At 39.2% G+C, this 21,752-nt stretch overlaps 1 protein-coding gene across 4 annotated transcripts in view; it reads left to right on the plus strand.

Moving 5' to 3' along the window:
- DYNC2H1 (dynein cytoplasmic 2 heavy chain 1) overlaps positions 1 to 21,752 on the plus strand; it is a 248,851-nt gene that overhangs the window by 93,560 nt on the left and 133,539 nt on the right. For all 4 annotated transcript variants that reach the window (XM_042458285.1, XM_042458287.1, XM_042458286.1 and 1 more), the window contains 10 exons: positions 140 to 253; positions 603 to 763; positions 1,097 to 1,220; positions 3,384 to 3,505; positions 8,247 to 8,333; positions 8,523 to 8,649; positions 11,638 to 11,779; positions 14,451 to 14,560; positions 15,356 to 15,454; positions 17,365 to 17,488. In XM_042458285.1, the coding sequence (XP_042314219.1) occupies positions 140 to 253; positions 603 to 763; positions 1,097 to 1,220; positions 3,384 to 3,505; positions 8,247 to 8,333; positions 8,523 to 8,649; positions 11,638 to 11,779; positions 14,451 to 14,560; positions 15,356 to 15,454; positions 17,365 to 17,488 (1,210 nt within the window). The remainder of the gene's footprint in view (positions 1 to 139; positions 254 to 602; positions 764 to 1,096; positions 1,221 to 3,383; positions 3,506 to 8,246; positions 8,334 to 8,522; positions 8,650 to 11,637; positions 11,780 to 14,450; positions 14,561 to 15,355; positions 15,455 to 17,364; positions 17,489 to 21,752) is intronic.

Consider the following 21,752-nt stretch of genomic DNA (forward strand, 5'->3'; position numbering starts at 1 on the left):
ATACAACTTCACAGATCTGCCTTCATCTTGAAAATTCATTTTAAAGGATACATGTCCTAATATCGTAAACAATGATGATTTTCATTAACAAAAAACGTGCATGATGTTGCTCCCTTGAACAATATCTTCTTTCCTGTAGAATGCAAGTGAACAAAAATCAGAAATGGAAAAAATAAAACAGAAAATAGCGCAAGAAGTTGTAAAAATTGAAGAGAGAAAAGCAATAATAGAGGATGAACTAAGGGAAGTTCAGGTAATCTAAGTAGAAAATTATTAATTTTTCTTGTCTTTACATCTTGCTTTATAAAAAGTAGAGGACATATTATAGCTTAATGTAGAGGATTTCTTCTTATTTTTTAATTATGTATTTTATTTCTTTATGTATTCAAGAAAAAACCATTGTGGATTTTAAGTGTACTAGTACAGAATCTTCAAATGCTCATATTATCAGCTTCTTAATAACTTCTCTTGTGTGTTACCTGTTTCCAGTTGTGCTTTGAGATTATGAAGACTGTGTAAAATTCTAGTTACTGTAAAGGGTAAAATGACAGCTTTGTTAAAACTAAACAACTTAGATATTTTTATTACATTTCTTTTTTTAGCCATTGGTAAATGAAGCTAAATTAGCAGTTGGAAATATTAAACCAGAATCTCTGTCAGAAATCCGCTCCCTGCGTATGCCCCCTGATATAATTAGAGACATACTGGAAGGAGTCTTACGGCTTATGGGTATTTTTGATACATCGTGGGTGAGCATGAAGAGGTATTACACATTTTGTTTAGTTTTCCTTAGAAACAGCATACCTGTATATCTCTCTTCAAAGTATTATGTATTTCATTCCAAATAGCAAAGATCGACCCTGGTATTAACTATAGGTGAGAGCCAGCATAATGTAGTAGTTAGAGTGTTGGAGTAGGCTTCTGGGAGACCAGGGTCTGAATCCCCACTGAGCCATGAAAATCTCCTGAAGGCACATAAAAACAACAACAAATGACTGCCAAGTATTTTATGCAAAAAGTTTGTAATGTAAGCACTATTCTATTTAACAATCAAAAGGTATATTTCCTATTCCTGTTTTTGAATTCTGTTTTCTAGTTTCCTTGCCAAACGAGGTGTTAGAGATGACATAGCAACTTTTGATGCTCGAAATATTCCAAAAGCAATTCGGGAGAGTGTAGAAGAACTTTTAGCTAAAAATAAATCATCTTTTGATCCAAAGGTAAATGTGGGCAACAGATATTTATTAAATGAATTAAAGATTATTCATTACAAAGAGTTTCTCTATTTTACTAATTTTACTAATTATTTTACTATTTTATTAACACAAAATGATTTGTTCTTATAAATATGTAGATGAGTGGTAGGAAAGAAGTGAATAATTTGTGTGGATATTGTAAAGCTGTAATGCTGCTACATTAAATTATTTATGCTTTTGGTTTTAAGAAAGTATATAATTTCCATTGCTCCTAGATAGCTTGTTCCATATGTATTTAGAGGTAATGCTAAATATGGACAACTGAACATGGGGCCCTTCCCCCAGTCTTCAGAAAGGGCCCACAGACAAAACATCCCCTAGCCAGCATAGTCCAGCTTTGTCCTCATCAACTGCTGTGGCTGGTCCTTTCAGTCACCATTAAAATATTAAATTGTGCTGCCATTATCCCTTTTGCTCTTGTGCTAGCCAGAAATACCAAATTTTGCTCTTTCTTCCTTCTCAGCAACACTGCTTGCTGCTGGTAGTGATAGCATGCTGTTGTTAAAATATTTTTTTATTCCTAACTCACATGAAAAGATAGGAGATATGTAGGAGGAGAAGCTGAGTGAGTGATCTTTTTTGTACTTTGATATTCTCCCATATATTTCAGTGTGGGCTGGTAGCTTCTAAGGCTGTGTGTGTATGCACATGTTTCATGAGCAGAGACGATACATACAATTTTATTCACACCTGTTTATGCATTATCCCTTTCAGTCTTACTAGGAGCATTTCTTGGTGAGGAATTCCATGGTTAAAAAAAATGTTGCTGTTCATCTTTCCTGCTTTCATGCCACTACAGTTCCCAGCATTCCATAGCATTGAGCCAAGGAAGTTAAAGTGGTGTTAAACTGGATTATTTCTGCAGTGTGAATACAGCCTGTGGAATGGTTTCTTGTCTTATTTCTCTTCTCTTTCTGTGGCTATCTATAGAATGCAGTTTCTGCACAAGCCAACCCCTTGGATGTGTAAATAGGGAGTAAATAGATATAAAACATCCTGTAAGAAATCAGAATAAATACAGCCTGCTCCATTTCTGTTAGCATTCCATGGCTGTTAAAGTAGAGCAGCAGAATTAGGAAAATAAACAAAGTAATACAAATAGGTGGGAATGTAGATAAAAGGGGGAGTGAAATTTTATGGCACCTTAAGGACAGCATGTTGTAGTGGTATGTACGTTGGATTAGGACTCTGGAAGACCTCTGTTCTTACCTCTGCTCAGCCATGGAAGCCCACTGTGTCCTTGGGCAAGTCAGACTCCCTTGGCTTTAGAAGAAGACAGTGGCAAACCTTATTTGAATAATTTTTGCCAAAATAAAAATAAAAAACCCCTAGGAAAAGAGTCACCATAAGTTGAAGTCAACTTGAAAGTACATGGCAACAGCATAAAGCTGCCTAATTTATTATGGAATAACTTTTTATAGGCAGAGGCCTTCTTAACAGGGGCCTCCCAAACTACATTAGGGCAGTACTGTAGCTAGAATTATCACAGTATAAATAATGAGGTTACCTTTAACACATTACTTTTTTAGTTAGGAAGGACATAGTGATGATCTTTTCAATACTGTTTAATGTTTATATATTACACTAGGCCCTTGTCACTAGTGGATAATGAGAAATCTGTGCCTCTTATTGCAGGCCTTTGGAGGTAATTTTGGAGAATTTGGGGTATTTTTTCTAGTTTTAGCCGTGAAGTAGGATTGAATTAGAAATTATTTATGAATTAATAATTTTAAAACCAATTTTAAAGGCAATGTAATGAATCAGTAACAATAATTAAAAAGCGGGGATAAACATTTTATTCAGGCTTTAGAAACTATACTCTCAGCCCGTGCTACTCAAAGTGGTGATCCCTTGGCTAGTGTTGGTTCCTGTACCTGACCTCTGAGGCTGATGGTCCCTGGCTAGTTTTCAGGAAAGAAAGAAAAGAACAATTGTAATCACTGAACACATTGGAAAAAAATAATTTCTGGTCCCCTACATCAGATAACATGAGAAGGACTGCTCTAAGCTCTCATCAGTTCTAATCAATTCTCTGGCATTACTATCTGCCTTATACAACATTCAAATGTGTTATTTGTAGAAGTACATTTTATCTGTTAAAACTGATATCCTTTTAAAATGTTTCAGAATGCTAAAAGAGCCAGTACTGCAGCTGCACCCTTAGCAGCATGGGTTAAAGCAAATGTTCAATATTCCTATGTGCTGGAGAGAATTCAGCCTCTGGAAACTGAGCAGGCAGCCCTAGAAGCGTGAGTACCACATACTATTCTTTACATGTGTTTTGAATTCCATGATTATTATTATTATTATTATTAAACTTTATTTCTATAGCGCTGTAATTATACACAGCGCTGTACAAAGTTGGTAAAATTAGGAGTAAATAAAAGCCTGCCCAAGGCGTACATTCTAAGATAATAACAATTAAAAGAGGAATAGATAAAATTACCATCTAGAAAGGAAAAAACAGATTAAAAACATCAAATATCAAACAAATCACATCACATCAACTATTGTCAGACAGCCAGATAACAATCACAAATTCCCTGAAAAAGCTTCCCTAAACAATATGGTTTTCAGCTCAGCTTTAAAGCTGGTTAGGGAAGTGATGAGCCGTGCATGCAGACGAAGAAGGTTCCAGGAATGAGGGGCAGCTAGAGAGAAGGGACGGATCCGGGATGGGGCAGAGAAGATCCTGGGCTGAGAGAGGAGATTTTGGCTACCAGAGCGGAGAGTGCGAGTAGGGATGTAGGAAGAGAGAAGATCAGTTAAATAAAGAGGGGCCAGCCCATGCAGAGCTTTGAAGGTCAGTAGCAAAAGTTTGTACCTGATGCGGAAAGGAAGAGGGAGCCAGTGAAGGGAAGACAACAGAGGGGAGACATGATCATAACGGCGAGCGAGTGAAATAATACGTGCAGCTGAATGCTGAACAGAAATTAATGGGTGGAGGTGAGAGAGAGGAAGCCCTGCCAGGAGGAGGTTACAGTAGTCTAGTCGTGAGACCACTAGGGCATGGACCAGTGTTTTTGCGGTAGAAGCTGAGAGATATGGACGGATTTTGGCGATATTATAGAGAAAAAATCTACAGACTTTGGCTGTAGTCTGAATCTGTGGGATAAATGACAAAGAGGAGTCAAAGATGAAACCGAGACTGCGGGCTTCCTGGACCGGCTGGATAGAGATGTTATTGACAGAAATAGAAAAGGAGTGGTGAAGGGTGGGCTTAGGAGGGAAAACAAGAAGCTCGGTCTTGGACATATTGAGCTTCAGACGCCGATGGTACATCCAGTGGGAGACAGCTGTTAAACAGGATGACACTTGCTGCTCTAGCTCTGGTGAAAGATTAGGGGTGGAAAGGTACAGCTGGGTATCATCGGCGTAAAGATGGTAGGAGAAACCAAAAGAACTGATAAGTTTGCCAAGGGAGAGTGTGTATAGAGAGAACAGAAGGGGACCCAAAACAGAGCCCTGAGGAACTCCAACAGATAAGGGGACAGAAGACGAGGTCTGACCACCCAAGACCACTGAAAAAGATCGATCTGACAAGTAAGATGTGAACCAATCAAGAACAAGGCCCGAGAAACCAAGGTCAGCGAGTACATCTATTAGGAGACAGTGGTCCACGGTGTCGAAGGCCGCAGACAGATCGAGTAGGACAAGGATAGAATAGAGGCCATTCGCCTTGGCCCGCTTGGCTATGAGATACCAAATAAGAAAAATGGAAACATGAATTGGAATAACCTCATGGAGAAGAGTTGGTTCAGATCTGAAGAATAAATATAGCACGCCTTTGAACATGTTTGAATACAACATGTTGTCGCTTTAGTATTGAAATATTTTATGGTTTCTAAAGTGCACCAATGGATTTTTGCTCTAGGAAAATGTTTCTTTACCTAACTTGTATTTCTTACAAGGAGCAATATGATTATTCTTTAATCTAAAGCTGCAGTTACATGCATATTAAAAATAAATTTAAATGTGGGTTATTTTATAATAAATTTGCATGGACTTATAATTCTGGTGACTTTAACATCCCACTCGAGGCCAGTTTAACAGGTGCGGCTCGGGAGTTCATGGATTCCATGACAGGCATGGGCCTATCCCAATTGGTTTCCGGGCCAACGCATTGTGCAGGTCATACCCTCGATGCAGTCTTTAGTACGGAGTAGGAATATCCGTGTGCAGAGGTAACTAGTACCACTGCACTGTCGTGGACGGATCATTTCCTGGTCCAGGCTGAACTAAGAGCCACAGTCTACCCCGTCGGGCGTGGAGGACCCATTAGAATGGTCTGCCCTCGAAAGTTAATGGAACCAATTGGATTGCAAAAAGCCTTAGAGGGTTCCTTGGTTGGTAATGCCGGTGATTCTGTTGAAGCTTTGGTTAATACCTGGAACACCGATACCGCCAAGGCTATCGGCACAGTTGCTCCCAAGTGTCCTTTCCAACCCGCTCCTAATCGTAAATCTTGGTATACGGAAGATCTGAGGAAAACGAAGTGGTTTGGACAACGACTAGAGCGCGACTGGTGTGACACTCGACTCTTATCTGACAGAACTCGTCATAGGAAATTCCTCCGTTCCTATAGAGAGGCGATACAGGCAGCACAGAGATCTTTCTCCTCTGCACGTATCGTGTCTGCGGAGTCTTGTCCAGCAGAGCTGTTTAGGGTGGTAAGGGAACTGACACAGAACCCTTTGCTCAACCCGACAACGGCCTGCTCTGATGCTTTTAACAACTACTTTGCAGATAAAATCTCTCAGATAAGAGCCGACCTGGATGCCGGGATTGTAGCAGAATCGACTGTTGAGGTGTCCAGTGAACCCGTTGTTGAGGTTAAACTGGATCGGTTTGAGTTTGTGAGTACCAATAACGTGGACAAGATCCTTGGAAATGTGAAGACGACGACATGTCCCATCGATCTCTGCCCATCATGGCTGGCTGTCCGGGGGGGAGGCGGGTGATGCCTTGAGGGCATTTCTTAGAGATGTCATCAATGCATCCCTTAGGGAAGGTAGTGTTCCAACTTGCCTAAAGGAGGCGGTTGTTAGACCGCTTCTGAAAAAACCTTCCCTGGACCTCCTGGATATGAAGAACTACAGGCCTGTATCCCATCTGCCATTTTTGAGCAAGATGATTGAGAGGGCTGTCGCTCTTCAACTCCAAGCCATCTTGGATGAAACTGATTATCTAGACCCATTTCAGACCAGCTTCAGGACAGGATTTGGGGTGGAGACTGCCATGGTTGCTCTGGCTGACAATCTTCGTCTAGGCATTGACAGAGGAAGCGTGACCGTGTTGGTGCTGCTAGACCTCTCAGCGGCCTTCGACACAATAGATCATGACATCCTCTTGGAACGTCTGAGAGAGTTAGGAATCGGTGGCACTGCACTCCAGTGGTTCCAGTCCTTCCTCTCAGGTAGATTCCAGAGGGTGATGCTCGGGGAGAGTCGCTCCTTAAAAACGGAACTTAAATGTGGCGTCCCTCAAGGTGCCATACTGTCCCCAATGCTATTCAACATTTATATGAAACCGCTGGGAGAAATAATTCGCAGACATGGGGCAGGGTGATATCAGTACGCTGATGACACCCAAATATATTTCTCCATGTCCAGATCAGCAGCTATGACAACAGATGGCATTTCTCCCCTCAATCAGTGTCTTGAAGCGGTAATGGGTTGGATGAGGAAAAACAAACTCAAGCTGAATCCAGACAAAACGGAGGTACAAACCAGGTATAGGGTTGCAATCTCCAGTCCTAGATGGGGTCACGCTCTCCACAAAGGACTGTGTTCGCAGTCTGGGGGTGCTCCTAGATCCGTCGCTTCACATGAGAAATCAGGTGAATGCGACGATCAGGAGCGCCTGTTATCAGCTTCGGCTGATACGCCAGCTGCGCCCTTTCCTGGAAGTAAAGGACCTAGAAACTGTTGTACATTCACTGGTAACCTCACGACTTGATTTCTGTAATGCGCTCTACATGAGGCTACCCTTGTGCCTAGTCCGGAAACTTCAACTAGTGCAAAATATGGCAGCCAGGCTGGTCACCGGAAAAACTAGGAGTGATCGAATAACACCCATCTTAAAATCTCTTCACTGGCTGCCTATTAGTTTCCGGGCACAGTACAAGGTGTTGGTTATAACCTTTAAAGCCCTACATGGCTTGGGTCCAACCTATTTGAGGGATCGCCTGCTTCCATATAATCCGCCCCGCACCCTCAGGTCCTCTGGGAGGAATCTATTGCAGCCTTTAAAAACCAGACTAACTGCTACCTCTCAGAAGACCTTCTCTGCAATTGCTCCCAAATTGTGGATTGGTCTGCCGGATGAGATCCGTCAAATTGCCAGCTTAGACAGCTTTTAAAAAGCTGTCAAGACGGATCTCTTCCAGCAGGCCTTTCCTGAATAAAAATGCCCGGCCACAGAATGATTGCCCCCCCACATCATGTATTAGCCCACCACTCTGTCCTCGTGTGTGTGTGTGTGTGTGTGTGTGTGTGTGTATTTGTGTGTGTGTTTTTAATAGATATTTTAATTGTACATGTTTAATCCTGTTTTAAGGGGGGGGGGAATTTGGGACATAATTTTGTAAATGTGGATTTTAATATGTTGTGAGCCGCTTTGATTGTCTTGTAACAGAAAAGCGGGATATAAATAAAAGTTTTATTTTATTATTATTTAAGAAAATTGCACATCCTTAAACATGCTGAGAACTTTTATGGATTTCTCTTGTCTTTTGAAACAAAGCTCATAATGCAGATTTTATGCTTCTATGTGCAAGCATCCAACTTGTTTCTCTGAAGTATACCTCTTGTCCTCAGAGAGAAGATGCTTTGAGGGTCATGGCTTAAATTATTATTTCAGTTCCCATCTATGGAACAATTTGTGTCTTTGAAAAGTGCTTTCGGCTGTTAATATACCTTTCTAATGCCACCCATTTTTTTTACATCCTGATTGGTAAGGATCTTAATAAATATTCCTCATATGTTTCAGTAATCTCAGGAAAACAGAAGAAAGAAAACAAAAGCTGGAAGATTTGGTTAATTCTGTTGGCCAAAAGGTGGCTGAATTAAAAGACAAGTATGTATTTATTTTCTTCAAAATACTTTTGATTCCCCTCCCTCCTGTTATATTGGAATTTAATATTTTAGCTATTACAACTGGGATGTTTTTGTAATAATGCTTTCCTTCTGAAATGAGAATTAAGCTTAACTTCAAAGCACATTCTGTTGTTATTGAAGATGTCTTAAATGTGTATTTGGTCTACAGGTTCCAAGCCAGAACAAGTGAGGCAGCTAAGCTTGAAACAGAAGTTGCTAAAGCACAAGAGACTGTGAAAGCTGCAGAAATACTGATTAAACAGCTTGATAGAGAGCATAAGAGATGGAACACCCAGGTTGGTGGATGAATCCTCCTTAAAAATGTACCATTGCTATCTTTCTCAAAGTTGAGTGATGTTTTTTTAAAAAAATAATTTGTATCTGTTATGTGTTCCTAAGTAGGTTCCTTTTTAAACAATTACAGTATCTTCTACTTTTATACATCTCCTGTTAAAGTTCTGGATATTAAATATTTTATGTTTCAAATTAAGGGCAACAGAAAACTTCCTATCTTGATATATTCCATCACTGAGAAAGTAAGAGTAAGATTTCCTGTCTCCAGGCTGCAATAGTAGTTACTCAGTTATGGCATGGCTCGGACTCAGAATGAAAATTCACCAGATGACCACTATCACCCATATTATTTGCAATCTATATAGAACCTCTGGCTGAACTCATCAGATCAAACCTAAGTATAACAGGTTCACACATTGACAAGACCCAATACAAAATAATGCTATATGCAGATGACATTTTACTAGTGGTACAACACCCTGAAAAATCTTTCCCTGAAATAAAGAACACGATAGACACTTTTGGAAAATACTCCAGCCTTAAGATCAACTACTTAAAATCTAAACTGATGTACTTAAAACACCTCAGCTGCAGACCAAACCGCATTGGCAAATACCACCGGTTTGCAATTATGTTTCTCAGGATCTCCATATTTAGATATCCTCAATTGATACCCAGGAATTACAACCCTGTTATTAAATGGATGAAGGCTAAACTAAAAAAATGGAAACATCTGAACCTTTCTTTGTTGGGGAGGATTGCTATTTATTTTTTCAGTCCATCAGCCCTTTCCAAATTTAAACTCTGGCAAAAAATGACTGCAGATTTTATATTTGATAAAAAACAGCCTAGGTTCCCCAAATCCGTTTGGTGTACTAACTCAAGAGCAGGGGGCTTAGCAATTCCAGATATTAAATTATATTATCATGCATTCCAACTAAGCCAACTCTCCCAATTAATAATGGAAGTAGACTCTGCTCACTGGGTGTCTATGGAGATGGATCTGGACAGTAAGGCTGAACTGAAATTGCTCTTCTCTCTTAAGTCACATAGTGTTTTAAAAGAAATAAACTATTTCTTTATAACTTTTTCTTTATTTGGAAACAATGGATCCATATATTGGCTCCAAGACCATCCCTTATCTTCCCATTCTTATTGCACCCTCATTTCTATGACATAGGCAAAATAAACCAATTTAAAGGTTGGAAGAAGGGTGGTATTTACAGACTTGCTGATTTATTTAAACATGGGAAAATAAAAAATGCAGAAATTTTGATAGACGATCTGGGGCAGGTTTATACATCTCCTGTTAAAGTTCTGTTGGATGCAAATATCACAGGTACTGTCTTTTGCAAGACATACAATGTCAAAGGAGAACTACCTTTGCCCCATGACCTTTTATGAAACATTTTGCATGGAAAAGGTGTGGTCGCAAGGGAGAGACAGCTGTCATTTACAAAAATTTAATACAATCTATTTATGGCAGTAAGGGGACATGGTGGCTTAGTGGTTAAGACGCCAATTCTGATGATTGGAAGGTTGAAAGTTCAAGGCTTGAGTGCTGCATGATGGGGTGAGCTCCCGTCACTAGTCCCAGCGTTTGCCAACCTAGCATTGAAAGCATGCAAATGCAAGTAGATGAATAGGTATCATTTAAGTGGGAAAGTAACAGCGCTTGGTGCAGTCATTCTGGCCACATGACCACCAGAGCAGTCTTCAGACATTGCTGTTTTTTCGGCTTAGAAAAGGAGATGAGCATCACTCCTCACAGTCGGTTACAACTAGACATTCATGTCAAGGGGCTACCTTTACTTTATTATCTTTATGGCAATAATGGCTGGGATAATGTGGCAATCGGAACTGAATTTAGATATCTCTGAAGCCACATGGGAATGCATTTGCACCTCGCCTACATATAAATCAAGATCAGCATTATCAAAAGAGGCAACTCTAAAATTAATATACAAGTGGTACCTAACTCCTGTGCGGTTATCTCAGATAACGAGGAATGCCTCACCAAAATGCTGGAGAGGCTGTGACACTGTTGGCTCCTTTGAGCACATGTGGCGGAACTGTCATAAAATCAAAAACTTTTGGAATGTCATACTAGCACAAATTTCTTCTATTATAAAACAAAATGTAACTTTTTGTCCAGGTCTTTTGTTGTTGTCCATCTTTGGTAAACAAAACAGCCATTTAAAACATTGCAAGCTCATCACATTTCTTATTGCAGCAGCTAGGAATGTAATTGCAGGAAACTGGAAAACAGGGGATGTAAAAATAACTAACTGGTGGACAAAGGTTTGGGACACTTGGTTAATGGAAAAACTTTGTGACACCTTCAGACTCTGTAATGAACAAAGGAAACCACACACCTCTTTTGGAAACTGGTCAATTTTTATTGACTACATTAACAACAACTCCCCCGACATTGGACCTCCTGCCCACCAGATTATTCTTTGGAAGGACACTCTAACTCTGAACCCACCAACCAGAAAAGTTTGAGTGATGATTTTAGAATCTTGGTTACTGATAAACAAACAATACAAAAATAACAAAAGGCCTTGAAGAGTCATATAAAAGCTGTACAAAATAACAGTAGAGATTGTTATTCTGCACAGCTTTTATATGACTCTTCAAGGCCTTTTATTATTTTTGTATTGTTTGTTTATGTTGTTGTTATAAAACAAATAAAATATTCAATTTTTAAAAATTCACGAGATGGGCAAACTTCACCCTTTCTTCTTCAAGTTAACCATGAAAAGTGCCAGTAAATGATATTGTAGCTACTGCATGTTGAAAATTGATAAAACTGTACAGTATATCTAGCACACATTTTGATTGTTTATCTCTGAATATATCCAAGACTAACCAGGTGGCTGTGTTTATAGATACATTAGCAATTAACAGTGCTTCCATACTCATGGAGAAATGTGTTTTAAGCAGAAAACTAAATTTAAATAATCATGTCAGAAAACTATTCTCTTTAGGTCTCAGAGATAGCAGATGAATTGAGTACGCTGCCAAGGAGAGCTCAGCTATCTGCTGCTTTTATTACTTACCTTTCCTCTGCCCCAGAAGATCAAAGAAAAGCAAGCTTGGATTCATGGACAAAATCAGCTGGTCTAGAAAGTAAATATTGTTATTTCTATGAAAAGACAACAAATAAATTAGTATTACCAAACCATGATACATGCTGCAGCATTGTTTTCCTAGTAGGGTTTAAAAGCTTGCTTTTTCAAGTAGGCATTTAATACATAGTTTCACCTACAAAGGCTTCTTATTGGGTTGTTTTCTATGGCATGTTTTTAATGGTTTTATAATTTTAAATAATTATGGCGCGTTATAGAGCGCCCAAGAAGGGCGCTCTGCCGCCGCCGCCGGTTGCTGCATCCGGGAACCGCAGCGGCCAAACTGCGCAGTTCCTGGGCGCAGCAAGAAAGAAGCACTGAAATGGCGCTTCTTTCAGCACCTCGGAAGTGGTGCCGCGAGGCGCTAGTCTCGCACTCGCGGTGTCACTTCTGCCACGCGACGTCCGAATGCTACGTGTCCGTGACGTCAAAATGGCGGCCCCTGTGTGGACGGGCGCTGCCATTTTGTACGGACTCGGTCCGTACTAAAGTTGAGGGGCGTCTGGAAGGGACGCCCCTTCTCAACCCTAATACACCCCTTCCTAACCCTAGCACGCCCCTTCGGCGCATCTGTAACGCGCCTCAATTTAAGGTGTTTTAATTGTGTTTTAGAAATGTACTTTTTGTTGTTGTTTTTAAGCATTTTTGTGAGCTGCCTTGAGTCCAATTCGGGAGAAAGAAGATATATTAAATACATATACAGTATTTATATCCTTACGCAGGGAATCCATTCCAGATCCCCCCACGTAAGGGAAAATCTGCCTATGCTCAAGCCCCATAGGAAATAATGGGGCTTGTGCATGTGGCGGAGCAGTCATTGTTTTCCTCCCCAAGCGGCTTCCGTGTAAGCTGGAAGCCGTGTAAAATGCGTCCGTGCAAGGCACAAGTGCACTGTATACATACATGCATGCAAGGAAGCACAGTGTAACTTGAAATCCTCCAGTTTGATTGCAGTGGACCTCTAGTCAACAGAGGGGTGGGGTGAAAGATCGCTTTCAGAGCCCATCCCAACTGGAGCTGGAGAAAACAATACAAAACTACTAACCTAGCAATGCTCACATTCTTCCTTGACCAGATAATGGCAAAATTGAAACAGTGGCAATTAATCTATTTTTGGACTGCTGTAGGCAACTTTTTGTGACCTGGAATCCTAGCAAAGTGGGTCTGTGGACTGAATCCAGTTATTAGTTCCAATAAAGGTAGACTCATTGAATCTATGGGATTTAGCAAGTTTTGACTTAAGAAGTCACAGTTATTCAGTGAGTCAGTTGTGATTGGGTATTGAATTAACTTAGATTGATCCCTGTGCGATGAAGGCCTGTTCCTTTAAGAAACAGATCACACATTTTCAAACTAACCATGCTTCTTGAGAAATGCCAGTGCTCCATAGTTGAGCACCACTATGTGCATTTACCTGTGTGTGTGTGTGTGTCTTCTTTGCCTTCAAGTTGTTTCTGATTTATGGAGACCCCAAGGCCAACCCATCACAGGGTTTTCTTGGCAGAAAAGGGGATTTGCCATTGCCATCATCTGAGGCTGAGAGAGTGTGACTTGCCCAAAGTCACTCAATGAGTTTTTGTGAGTGGATTTGAACCCTGGTCTCTGGAGCCCTAGTCCAACACGTGAACCACTATACCATGCTGAGTTTTTGAGGGGGCAGGGGTCAATTTACATAAAATCTGTTGGTTTTCCTGGTGATTGATTGCACACCTGTCTATTTTTATATCTTTTTTAAACTGAGAAACCATCTGCCCTTGGAGATATATGTATTCCCTGCCATGGAGGATCAAATTCTGTTAATAGATATGTGGGGGAAATGATACCACCTTGGAAAAGAAATTTTATAATTCACAGCTCCTAGGAATTTACCAAATCTACTTTTTAGCTCAGGCTAAAACAAATCCTCTAAAGTAGATCTAAGATAACAGACTGACTGAAGATAAAGATAACATCTCTGACAGAGTTAGAAATAGAAGGAATAATTATTTTACTTACAACTACTTTAGTCATTCCTAATAGATGAGTGACTCACTTGATTCAGGAGAAATATATTCTGTCTGCAAGATTAAATAATATTTCCTTTAGCATCAAAAGTGTCACTGAGCAAAAATTAGATAAAATATGCCTTCAAAGCTTGCCTTATCTTGACACTATAATAAGATGACCCTTACTGTAGTGTATTTTATTCATTGTTAGGTCCAGAAATATAAAACCATTTATTTGAGCGCCTCAAAATAATTTAGAGCTTTTCCAGACTAATTTTTTTAGTATAAAATGCCTTTTGCAGATGTGAACAAAGATCTGAAATTCCACCCCCACCCTCCAAATTAACTCCTGTATTTGTCTCCAAACTAGAGCTAGGTGCAGTTTGCTGGAGTGTTTGATCCTGAAGCATGATCACAACAGTAAACAATAGTCTGGCCACAGTGTTTGCATCAGTAGTTTGTTTCTATCTTCTTCTATGTCATTCTGGTACAGAAATGTCATGATCCCAGGAGGATAAGATATCAGAAATCCAATTCTAATTCCAAGTAATAAAATAACTCAAAAATATAATGCATGATAAGTTACCACAGTTCAATATATTCTAGATACTTTAGGGGGAAGTATTATACATGTAGAATGCTCCAGCAAGTTCAAAGGAATTAAGAGATGTATCTTCTGATTCTTAGAATTTGATCTTAGACGGTTCCTATGCACAGAAAGTGAGCAGTTGATCTGGAAAAGTGAAGGTTTACCTTCTGATGATCTGTCAATAGAAAATGCCCTTGTGATCTTGCAGGTAAATTGTATGACTTTTAAAATTTTTTCTGACATGTCTATCTAATATGATGCTGAATTCGTATTACCATGTTGTGTCCAGTAAAATGGCCTTTCAGTTGTTAAGTCTTTATAATTAGCCCAGTTTTCTTTGGATGTGAGTGAAAAAAAGTTGCCCTTTCTCTAATTGGTATAATTTTTTAAACCGTTCTCTGCCTTTACTTGATGTTACAGAAGTTGAAGTGAACAACAGATTGTGTGAATGTTTGACTGCGTTGTCAGGAACACTTCAGGATCCGTCCCCAAAAAATCTACCAATGCACCATTCAAGAGTTAAATAATAATAATAACAATTATTATTATTATTATTATTATTATTTATTTATTTATAGAGTGCTGTAGATTTACACAGTGCTGTACATACAAACAATAAAACTGATACAATGAAACCTGCCAAATTCTACAAAATACATATAAAACAATAGATAATAATACAAGATAGAAGTTAAAGGTTTAATTCTCTGTGCAGTCCACAGTCTCATTGACTATCTCTCCTCATGCTACCACAGTGGCATTAGTCAAGTGATCATCAGTAATTTTATCCATGAATTCCTCACTCCTTTCCTCCTCTTCCGGTGTTTTCTTTTTTGTCCTCAGTACCAACCTTTGCAATTTTCCTTACTTTATTTTACAAATTTTGGGTGGATTGGTTGGGAAGAGAAAATAAAATGTAAATCATATGCCTGTATGTTTTAAATATAGTTCATACTCTCTCTCTCTCTCTCTCTCTCTCTCTCTCTCTCTCTCCTATTGACAGAGTAAGGTTTGTCCATTTTTGATAGACCCTTCTTCCAGAGCTACAGAATGGCTGAAAACACATTTGAAAGAATCACGCTTGGAAATCATCAATCAGCAGGTCCTGCTTAAACCCTGTAGATTGTTTTGTGATGCTGAACAAATAATTTTTTTGTTTACCATTTTTATTTAAAATGAATGATACAGACTTTGTACAACTCCTGCATTACAGGATATGTTGTTATACCCATTGTCTTTTGAAGCTACCCAGGTTTTTTGTTTTGTTTTGTTTTTGACTTGATTTACAAATATCCCTCATCAAATGTTCCTGAGTGCTTGGAACTTTCCCTTACAAGAAGATAAATTCTTTCATATCACTTGTACTTGGGCATCATTTACAGCATTCCCAGGACCGGGAAGAGTCTTTACATAGTGGTAGTTAAGGTGTATTCACCTCATCTTCCACACTGATAGTGTTGCATATAACCTAAGGTCTCCTTAGAAACACTCAGTTCCCCCCCTTTCTTTGAGATGGATGTTTGTAAATCAGGCATTCACAAGGAGTATTTGCACCATATGCAGCATGATTTGCTTAGTTAGAAAGGGTGGACCTTACCTACCATATATGCTCGTATATAAGTAAAAAATATTGTCCAAAAATTGACCCCAAAAATCTGGATTGACATACGTGTCATATATCCCGCTTTGATCCAATGGGAGAGGTGGGAGATAGAAATAAAAATTATTGTTGTTGTTGTTGTTGTTGTTGTTGTTGTTTGCTCATGTATAAGTTGACCCCCAAAATCTGGATTGACTTACACATGTGTCAGTATGGTAATACTCTCTTCCCCAGTGTGGGGCTTCCGAAGGGACAACTAGGCTGAGGAGGAGGGAGCAGGGCAAGTTCTCGCCCTTCAAGCCTCATCCCCAGCTTCACTGCCTCTCAGGAGAAAGCCTTGTCCTTGAGCCTGGCTGTCTATCAGAGAACACCCAGAGTGGGGAGGAGGAGAGGCCAAGCCTTAGCCTCTCAAGCCTTGTCCCCAGCTTGGTTGCTACACGGAGGACAGCTGGTGTGGGGAGGAGGAGGAGGGAGGGCAAACCCTCATCCCTGAAGCCTTGTCCTCAGCCTGGCTGTCCCTCGGAGGACAGCCAGGATGGGAGGAGGAGGCAGGGTAAACTCTGGTCCCCTAAGCCTCATCCCCAGCCTGGCTGCCCCACAGGAGACAACTAGGTTGGGGAGGAGGTGGGAAGGCAAGCATTCACCCATGAAATTTCATCCCCAGCTTGACTATCCCCCGAGGGGACATCTGGGCTGTGGAGGAGGAAGATGGGCAGGTGCTCACCATTCAAGCTTCCTCCCCATCCTACTGTCTCCTGAAGGGTCATCTAGGCTGCAGAGGTGGAGGAAGGTTCCTGAGACTCTAAGTTTTACTGTTAACTTATCCACAGGTCATATCAAAATCTCTAATTTTGGCCCCAAAACCTGCCCTCAACTTATACATGTGGTCAACAAAATCTTTATTTTATAAATGAAAAAGGGCCATGTTCAAACACCAGAAGATGAGAATCATAACATGGTGAGGGAGTACCATATATACTCCCTCACCATGTTGTGATTCTCATTTTCTGGTGTTTGAACATGACCCTTTTCTATTTATAAGATAAAGATTTTCAACTGTCCAAATCCACATACAGCTCTACCATTTCCTTATACAGCCCAAATTCTGCTGCATCTTAAATGTATCTAGACTGTTCCCAGCTACCACCAATATTGGGTTCTTTTCTTCCTGTCAGTATCCTGCTCATAAAGCATGTTTCTACAGGGGAGCAACACTTTGATGGATTCCACTCCTCTAACTAATTTAGAGCACTGTGGGCTTATTTCACAGTTTCTTGTTTACATATTTCCTGACCCTGAAATTGCCTTCTTTATGTCTTTATCCTTCTTTTTCTCTGCAGGTGAATTTGTATTAAAATTCTAATTAATAGTGAACTGGAATAATCAATGGTTATGAAATTTTGTTTCTGCAGGATGCCAACTTCATTAATGCTCTTGAACTGGCTGTGCGATTTGGGAAGACCCTAATTATACAGGAAATGGATGGAGTAGAGCCTGTGCTTTATCCATTGCTCAGAAAGGACCTTGTTGCACAAGGTAGATTTCCAACTCATAATGTTTAGGCATATATGATAGTTGTTCTGCTTTCAGATAAAAAGACAAACCATTGAACCATTCAGAATAGCTCTGCAGCTTGGGTGTATAAAATGCATATTAAAGAATATCATTTTTTAAAATGTATGCCATTTTTATTAATGGGATTTGATGACTTTAGTCACTAGGAGACACATTGTTGAGAGATTTTTTAAGTGGTTTCAGTGGAGACTGAGTAAACAAAGAAGTTAGCTGCATTGGAAAGAGGATAGTTGACATGGAAAACTTCAAGGGGGCTTCATAAGAAAAGGCCAGTGAAGGGAAAGGCAAAATAGTGGGAATAAACATCTTACTCAGAAATCGGAGACAAAAGGTAGAAAGGAAATTGGCAGTAGTTGGAAAGCGTAGATGGGCCAGGACAAGTGCTTTTGAGGACAGGAGAGACAGTACGATATTTGAATGAAATAGGAAAGTAGCCAGATGATTGAAACAAGAAGAGGCATTACACTGGATTAATATGATTTTACATTTATTTATTTCCCTTCATTCACCCAATGACATATAAGGTATTTGTTTTCCCTCATCCACCTGATGCTTTTCTCTCTCCCACAGAGTTAACTGTTGTGTTTTTCTTTTCACTCACTTTAGTGTTTTCTCTCCCTTTGCCTCTTAAAGTTCTCCTTCTCTTCCCCTCTGCTCTCTCTCTCTCTGAATCCCCAACCTGATCTTTCCTTTCTTACTGTTTTCTTTATTTCTCCATCTTAGTGCTCAGCCTTTCTCTCTGCTCATTTTGGCTCCCCCGACCAAAAGGATTTCCCCTCTCCCTTCCCTTCTTGATTTTTGAAGGGTACAGGATCCCTGTAGAGGAAAGCAACCATCTCAGGCAGCATGCTGTTTTCCCTACAGTATCTTCATGAATTTACATAGAAGTCCTTTGAATAAATGAGAGTATAAGGCCTAACTACATCTTCCACATTTCTTGTTATGCTACAGGATGCAGACATATTTCAATTAACTAAAATTAATCCATTTAAAAAAGCAAACTCCAAAAGCTTACATTCTTAAGATCTCCTTAAACCCTTAATTGCTAAATTTCAGTGCCTAGATTTCACTGTCTTGACAAACATGGGCACGTACACACACACACACACACACGCACACACACAAATATTTGACCACATTATCAGACTAGGCAAGGCGTTTTCCAAGCTTAAATTGGTCAATAGTTAGTGGAAGAACTCAGTGAAAGTATCCTTCTTCAAACAGTTTAGAATTATTTGGTAGACTAAAGACTTTAAGCACAATTGTACAATTGTCAGTGTTGGACACCTGGTTCTCTGGAGACCTGCTGCTGTGAACTACCCCTAGAGCCCTCTGAGAACATGTTTGCTGATTCTATTCTAGCTCTCCCACAGCAGGAGGGTGACTTCTCTTGTTCCAAACTGTATCAACTTCATATATACACACATATATACACACATATACATACACACTGGTTATGGAAATCGACCACCTAAGACTGAAGCCTTCAAACACACAAACACATTAAAATTAATACATTTTAAGGACAAGATGATGCCCTGGTGTGCATACTGCAGGTCCCATTTAAGTTGTCTAGGTTTAATTGTCTTGGAACTATGAGACCACAGAAACAAATTATATTTTATTATTGCAAAGTATTTTATTTTCATACAAACAAACTGAACAGTTAATAGTTTCTTAAAACTATTTGTCTTTGGTTTTTCAAACAGAATTCAGTAAAGGTTTGGTTTCTGTTATAAAGAAAAAAAGTCACAAATAATTGGACATTGCTGATATAGCTCTCTTGATGGACCACTAAATTCAAGGCAGTTCTTTGTATGAGAGAAGTGTGAAGTGCTTATTATTTTATATGACCCTGAATCTATTGTTAGTTCCAATTAGAAAAGACTATTAAATCAGTTGTGTTTATTTATTTATTTAGTCATCAGCCAACATTTATTCAGTGACCTAATCTGTTTAGGAAAAACTTGTAAGATTCAGGCCACCGTGTCCAAGATTCAGGCCACTGTGTCCATGTAATGTGATGCATATTTATTATTTTTGGCTAAATTTTGATGACAGGACTGGAATTTTTTCACTGTTATTAGAATCAGTCCTCTGTCTCCAAGAGACATTGCTTCAGGGACTCTAATGGGCTGACAGGTAATAGATAAATGCTTTAAATAAAATAAATGCTAAATAATAGATGCCAGAACACAAAGAGGAGCAGAATTCCATTAATTGCACAATGGTGTTGTTTTGTGTCAAAACAGATGGATACTGCAACAGAGCAGATTCTGGGCACTAGACACAAAGCTTTTTCATTACACTCCTTGGCAGCATAAGGATTCTTTTAAGCTTTGGATCAACATGTTTTAATAGTTATGTCAGCCAATTAGTGTGCACTTTCAGATTTGGCTAGGAAATCTCTGATGCAAGTGGAAAACTTATTTTAAATCAATGAATACATTGATCTATATCAGGAGCAAACACTTCTAGAACATGGCCTCATAGCCCAAAACCTCCCACAAAAAAATAATCTGTATCTATTTGTATATCTGCTTCTTATCCTACAATAATGTGAGGTTATAAGAGTAAATTCCATCCAATTCTGTTTTGTTCCTGCTGCTTGGGTTGTAAGTACTCACTAATAGCCCTGGCATCTTTCTGGTCTTTTGAACACCAGTATCTGATCTGGCCTCATTTAGGAAATAGGAATAATTTTGCTGTGCAAAATTCTCTTCTGATCCTCATCTACAGTTGTTCTTTCCTGTGAGTGTCCTGTCTGTCTGTCTAGATCCTGGGTTCTTCATTACTTTGCTTCTGACAGTCGTGTATTGATAATGTTTCACAGCCTGATAGGAAAAATATAAGATATATTTTGGAGTGACTTAGTAGTTGTATAGATTCTATTTGGGAATAGACATTTTTACAACATGCAGGTGGAAATTATGTGGCAGAGAAAGAAAACTCTAGCATACAAGCTTCACCTGAAATGATTTGCTTGCTGATTGTTTATACTAAGGCCAGTACTCACCTCCTTTGCTCTTAGGAAAAATATGAAAGTCATGCCAGGTAGGCAAAGGGCGTTCCTTATACTTCCTTTAATGAGGAAAATGTTCCGTACCATCCTATAAGTTGTTTTGCTTCCTATATGTTTTCCAGTGCCTTTATAATTCCTTTAAATAGCCCATTTATATTTCAGCAATATTTGGTTTTGGCAAGATTTGGACCATTATAATTGTTGCAAAGAACCACACTATACTACAATGTATACTTCATTGTTTTCCATCTATTCTCATTAAATAAGTGATAAGGTTATGGTCCCCCCCCCCCCCCCCCGTATTTTAAAAGTATCAAGACTTACTTGGCATTTTGCTGTTAAGTGAAAATTCTATCACGCAAAGTTACTTACCCATTCTAACAACCTGTTCTCTAGAAGAATAAGCCAAGTGTAGGATTGCTATTTTTGTTATACAGAAGGCCCTTGGATCCATAGATGCTCAAGACACATTATATGCAGTGGTATTGTAAAATGGTGTCCCTTATATAAAATGGCAAAATCAAAGTTTTTCTTTTTGGATTTTTTTTAAAATATTCAAGCCGTGGATGATTGAATTTGTGAAAGAACAATCCATGTATATGGAGGACCAACATTAACAGAATTGCCACAGAGTAACTGCTAAAGGGGGGAAACGTGTGAAAAGGATTTTATGGTCATTCTTTAGAAAAACTAATGGAAAGTATACTATGTAATACTAAAAATATGTGAGGATGCATTTGGTAATAAGAGAGCAATTTTCCTCTCCACCAACACAGATGTGGAAGAATTAGCATTAATATATTACAATATTAAACAATATTAAAATGATTTAAAACTACACTTAAAAAATAAAATGCTATTAAAAAATAAAAAGTAATTAAAATACTTCATGATTAAAACAGTTAAGTCTAAAACTAATGTAGCAACCTCTGTTCACTCTTTTAAAACTTTCTTTTAAAAACTTTTTAAATCAGAAAGCTGATTTAAAAGCCTGCCAGAACAACAACAAAAAAAGCTCTTTGCCTCTCAATGGTAGGGCAGTTCCATTGTCTAGGGGAAGCCACTGAGAAGGCCCTCTCTTGTATCTCCACCAAGTATGTTTGTGAAAGTAGTGGGACTGAGAGAACAGCCCCTCCTGTATACATATACTGAGAGATGGTCTGCCAGATAGCCTAGACCCAAGCCATATAGGGCTTTTGCAAC

Source organism: Sceloporus undulatus, chromosome 3 (assembly GCF_019175285.1).
Source record: "Sceloporus undulatus isolate JIND9_A2432 ecotype Alabama chromosome 3, SceUnd_v1.1, whole genome shotgun sequence".
NCBI classification, from domain to species: Eukaryota; Metazoa; Chordata; class Lepidosauria; order Squamata; family Phrynosomatidae; genus Sceloporus; species Sceloporus undulatus.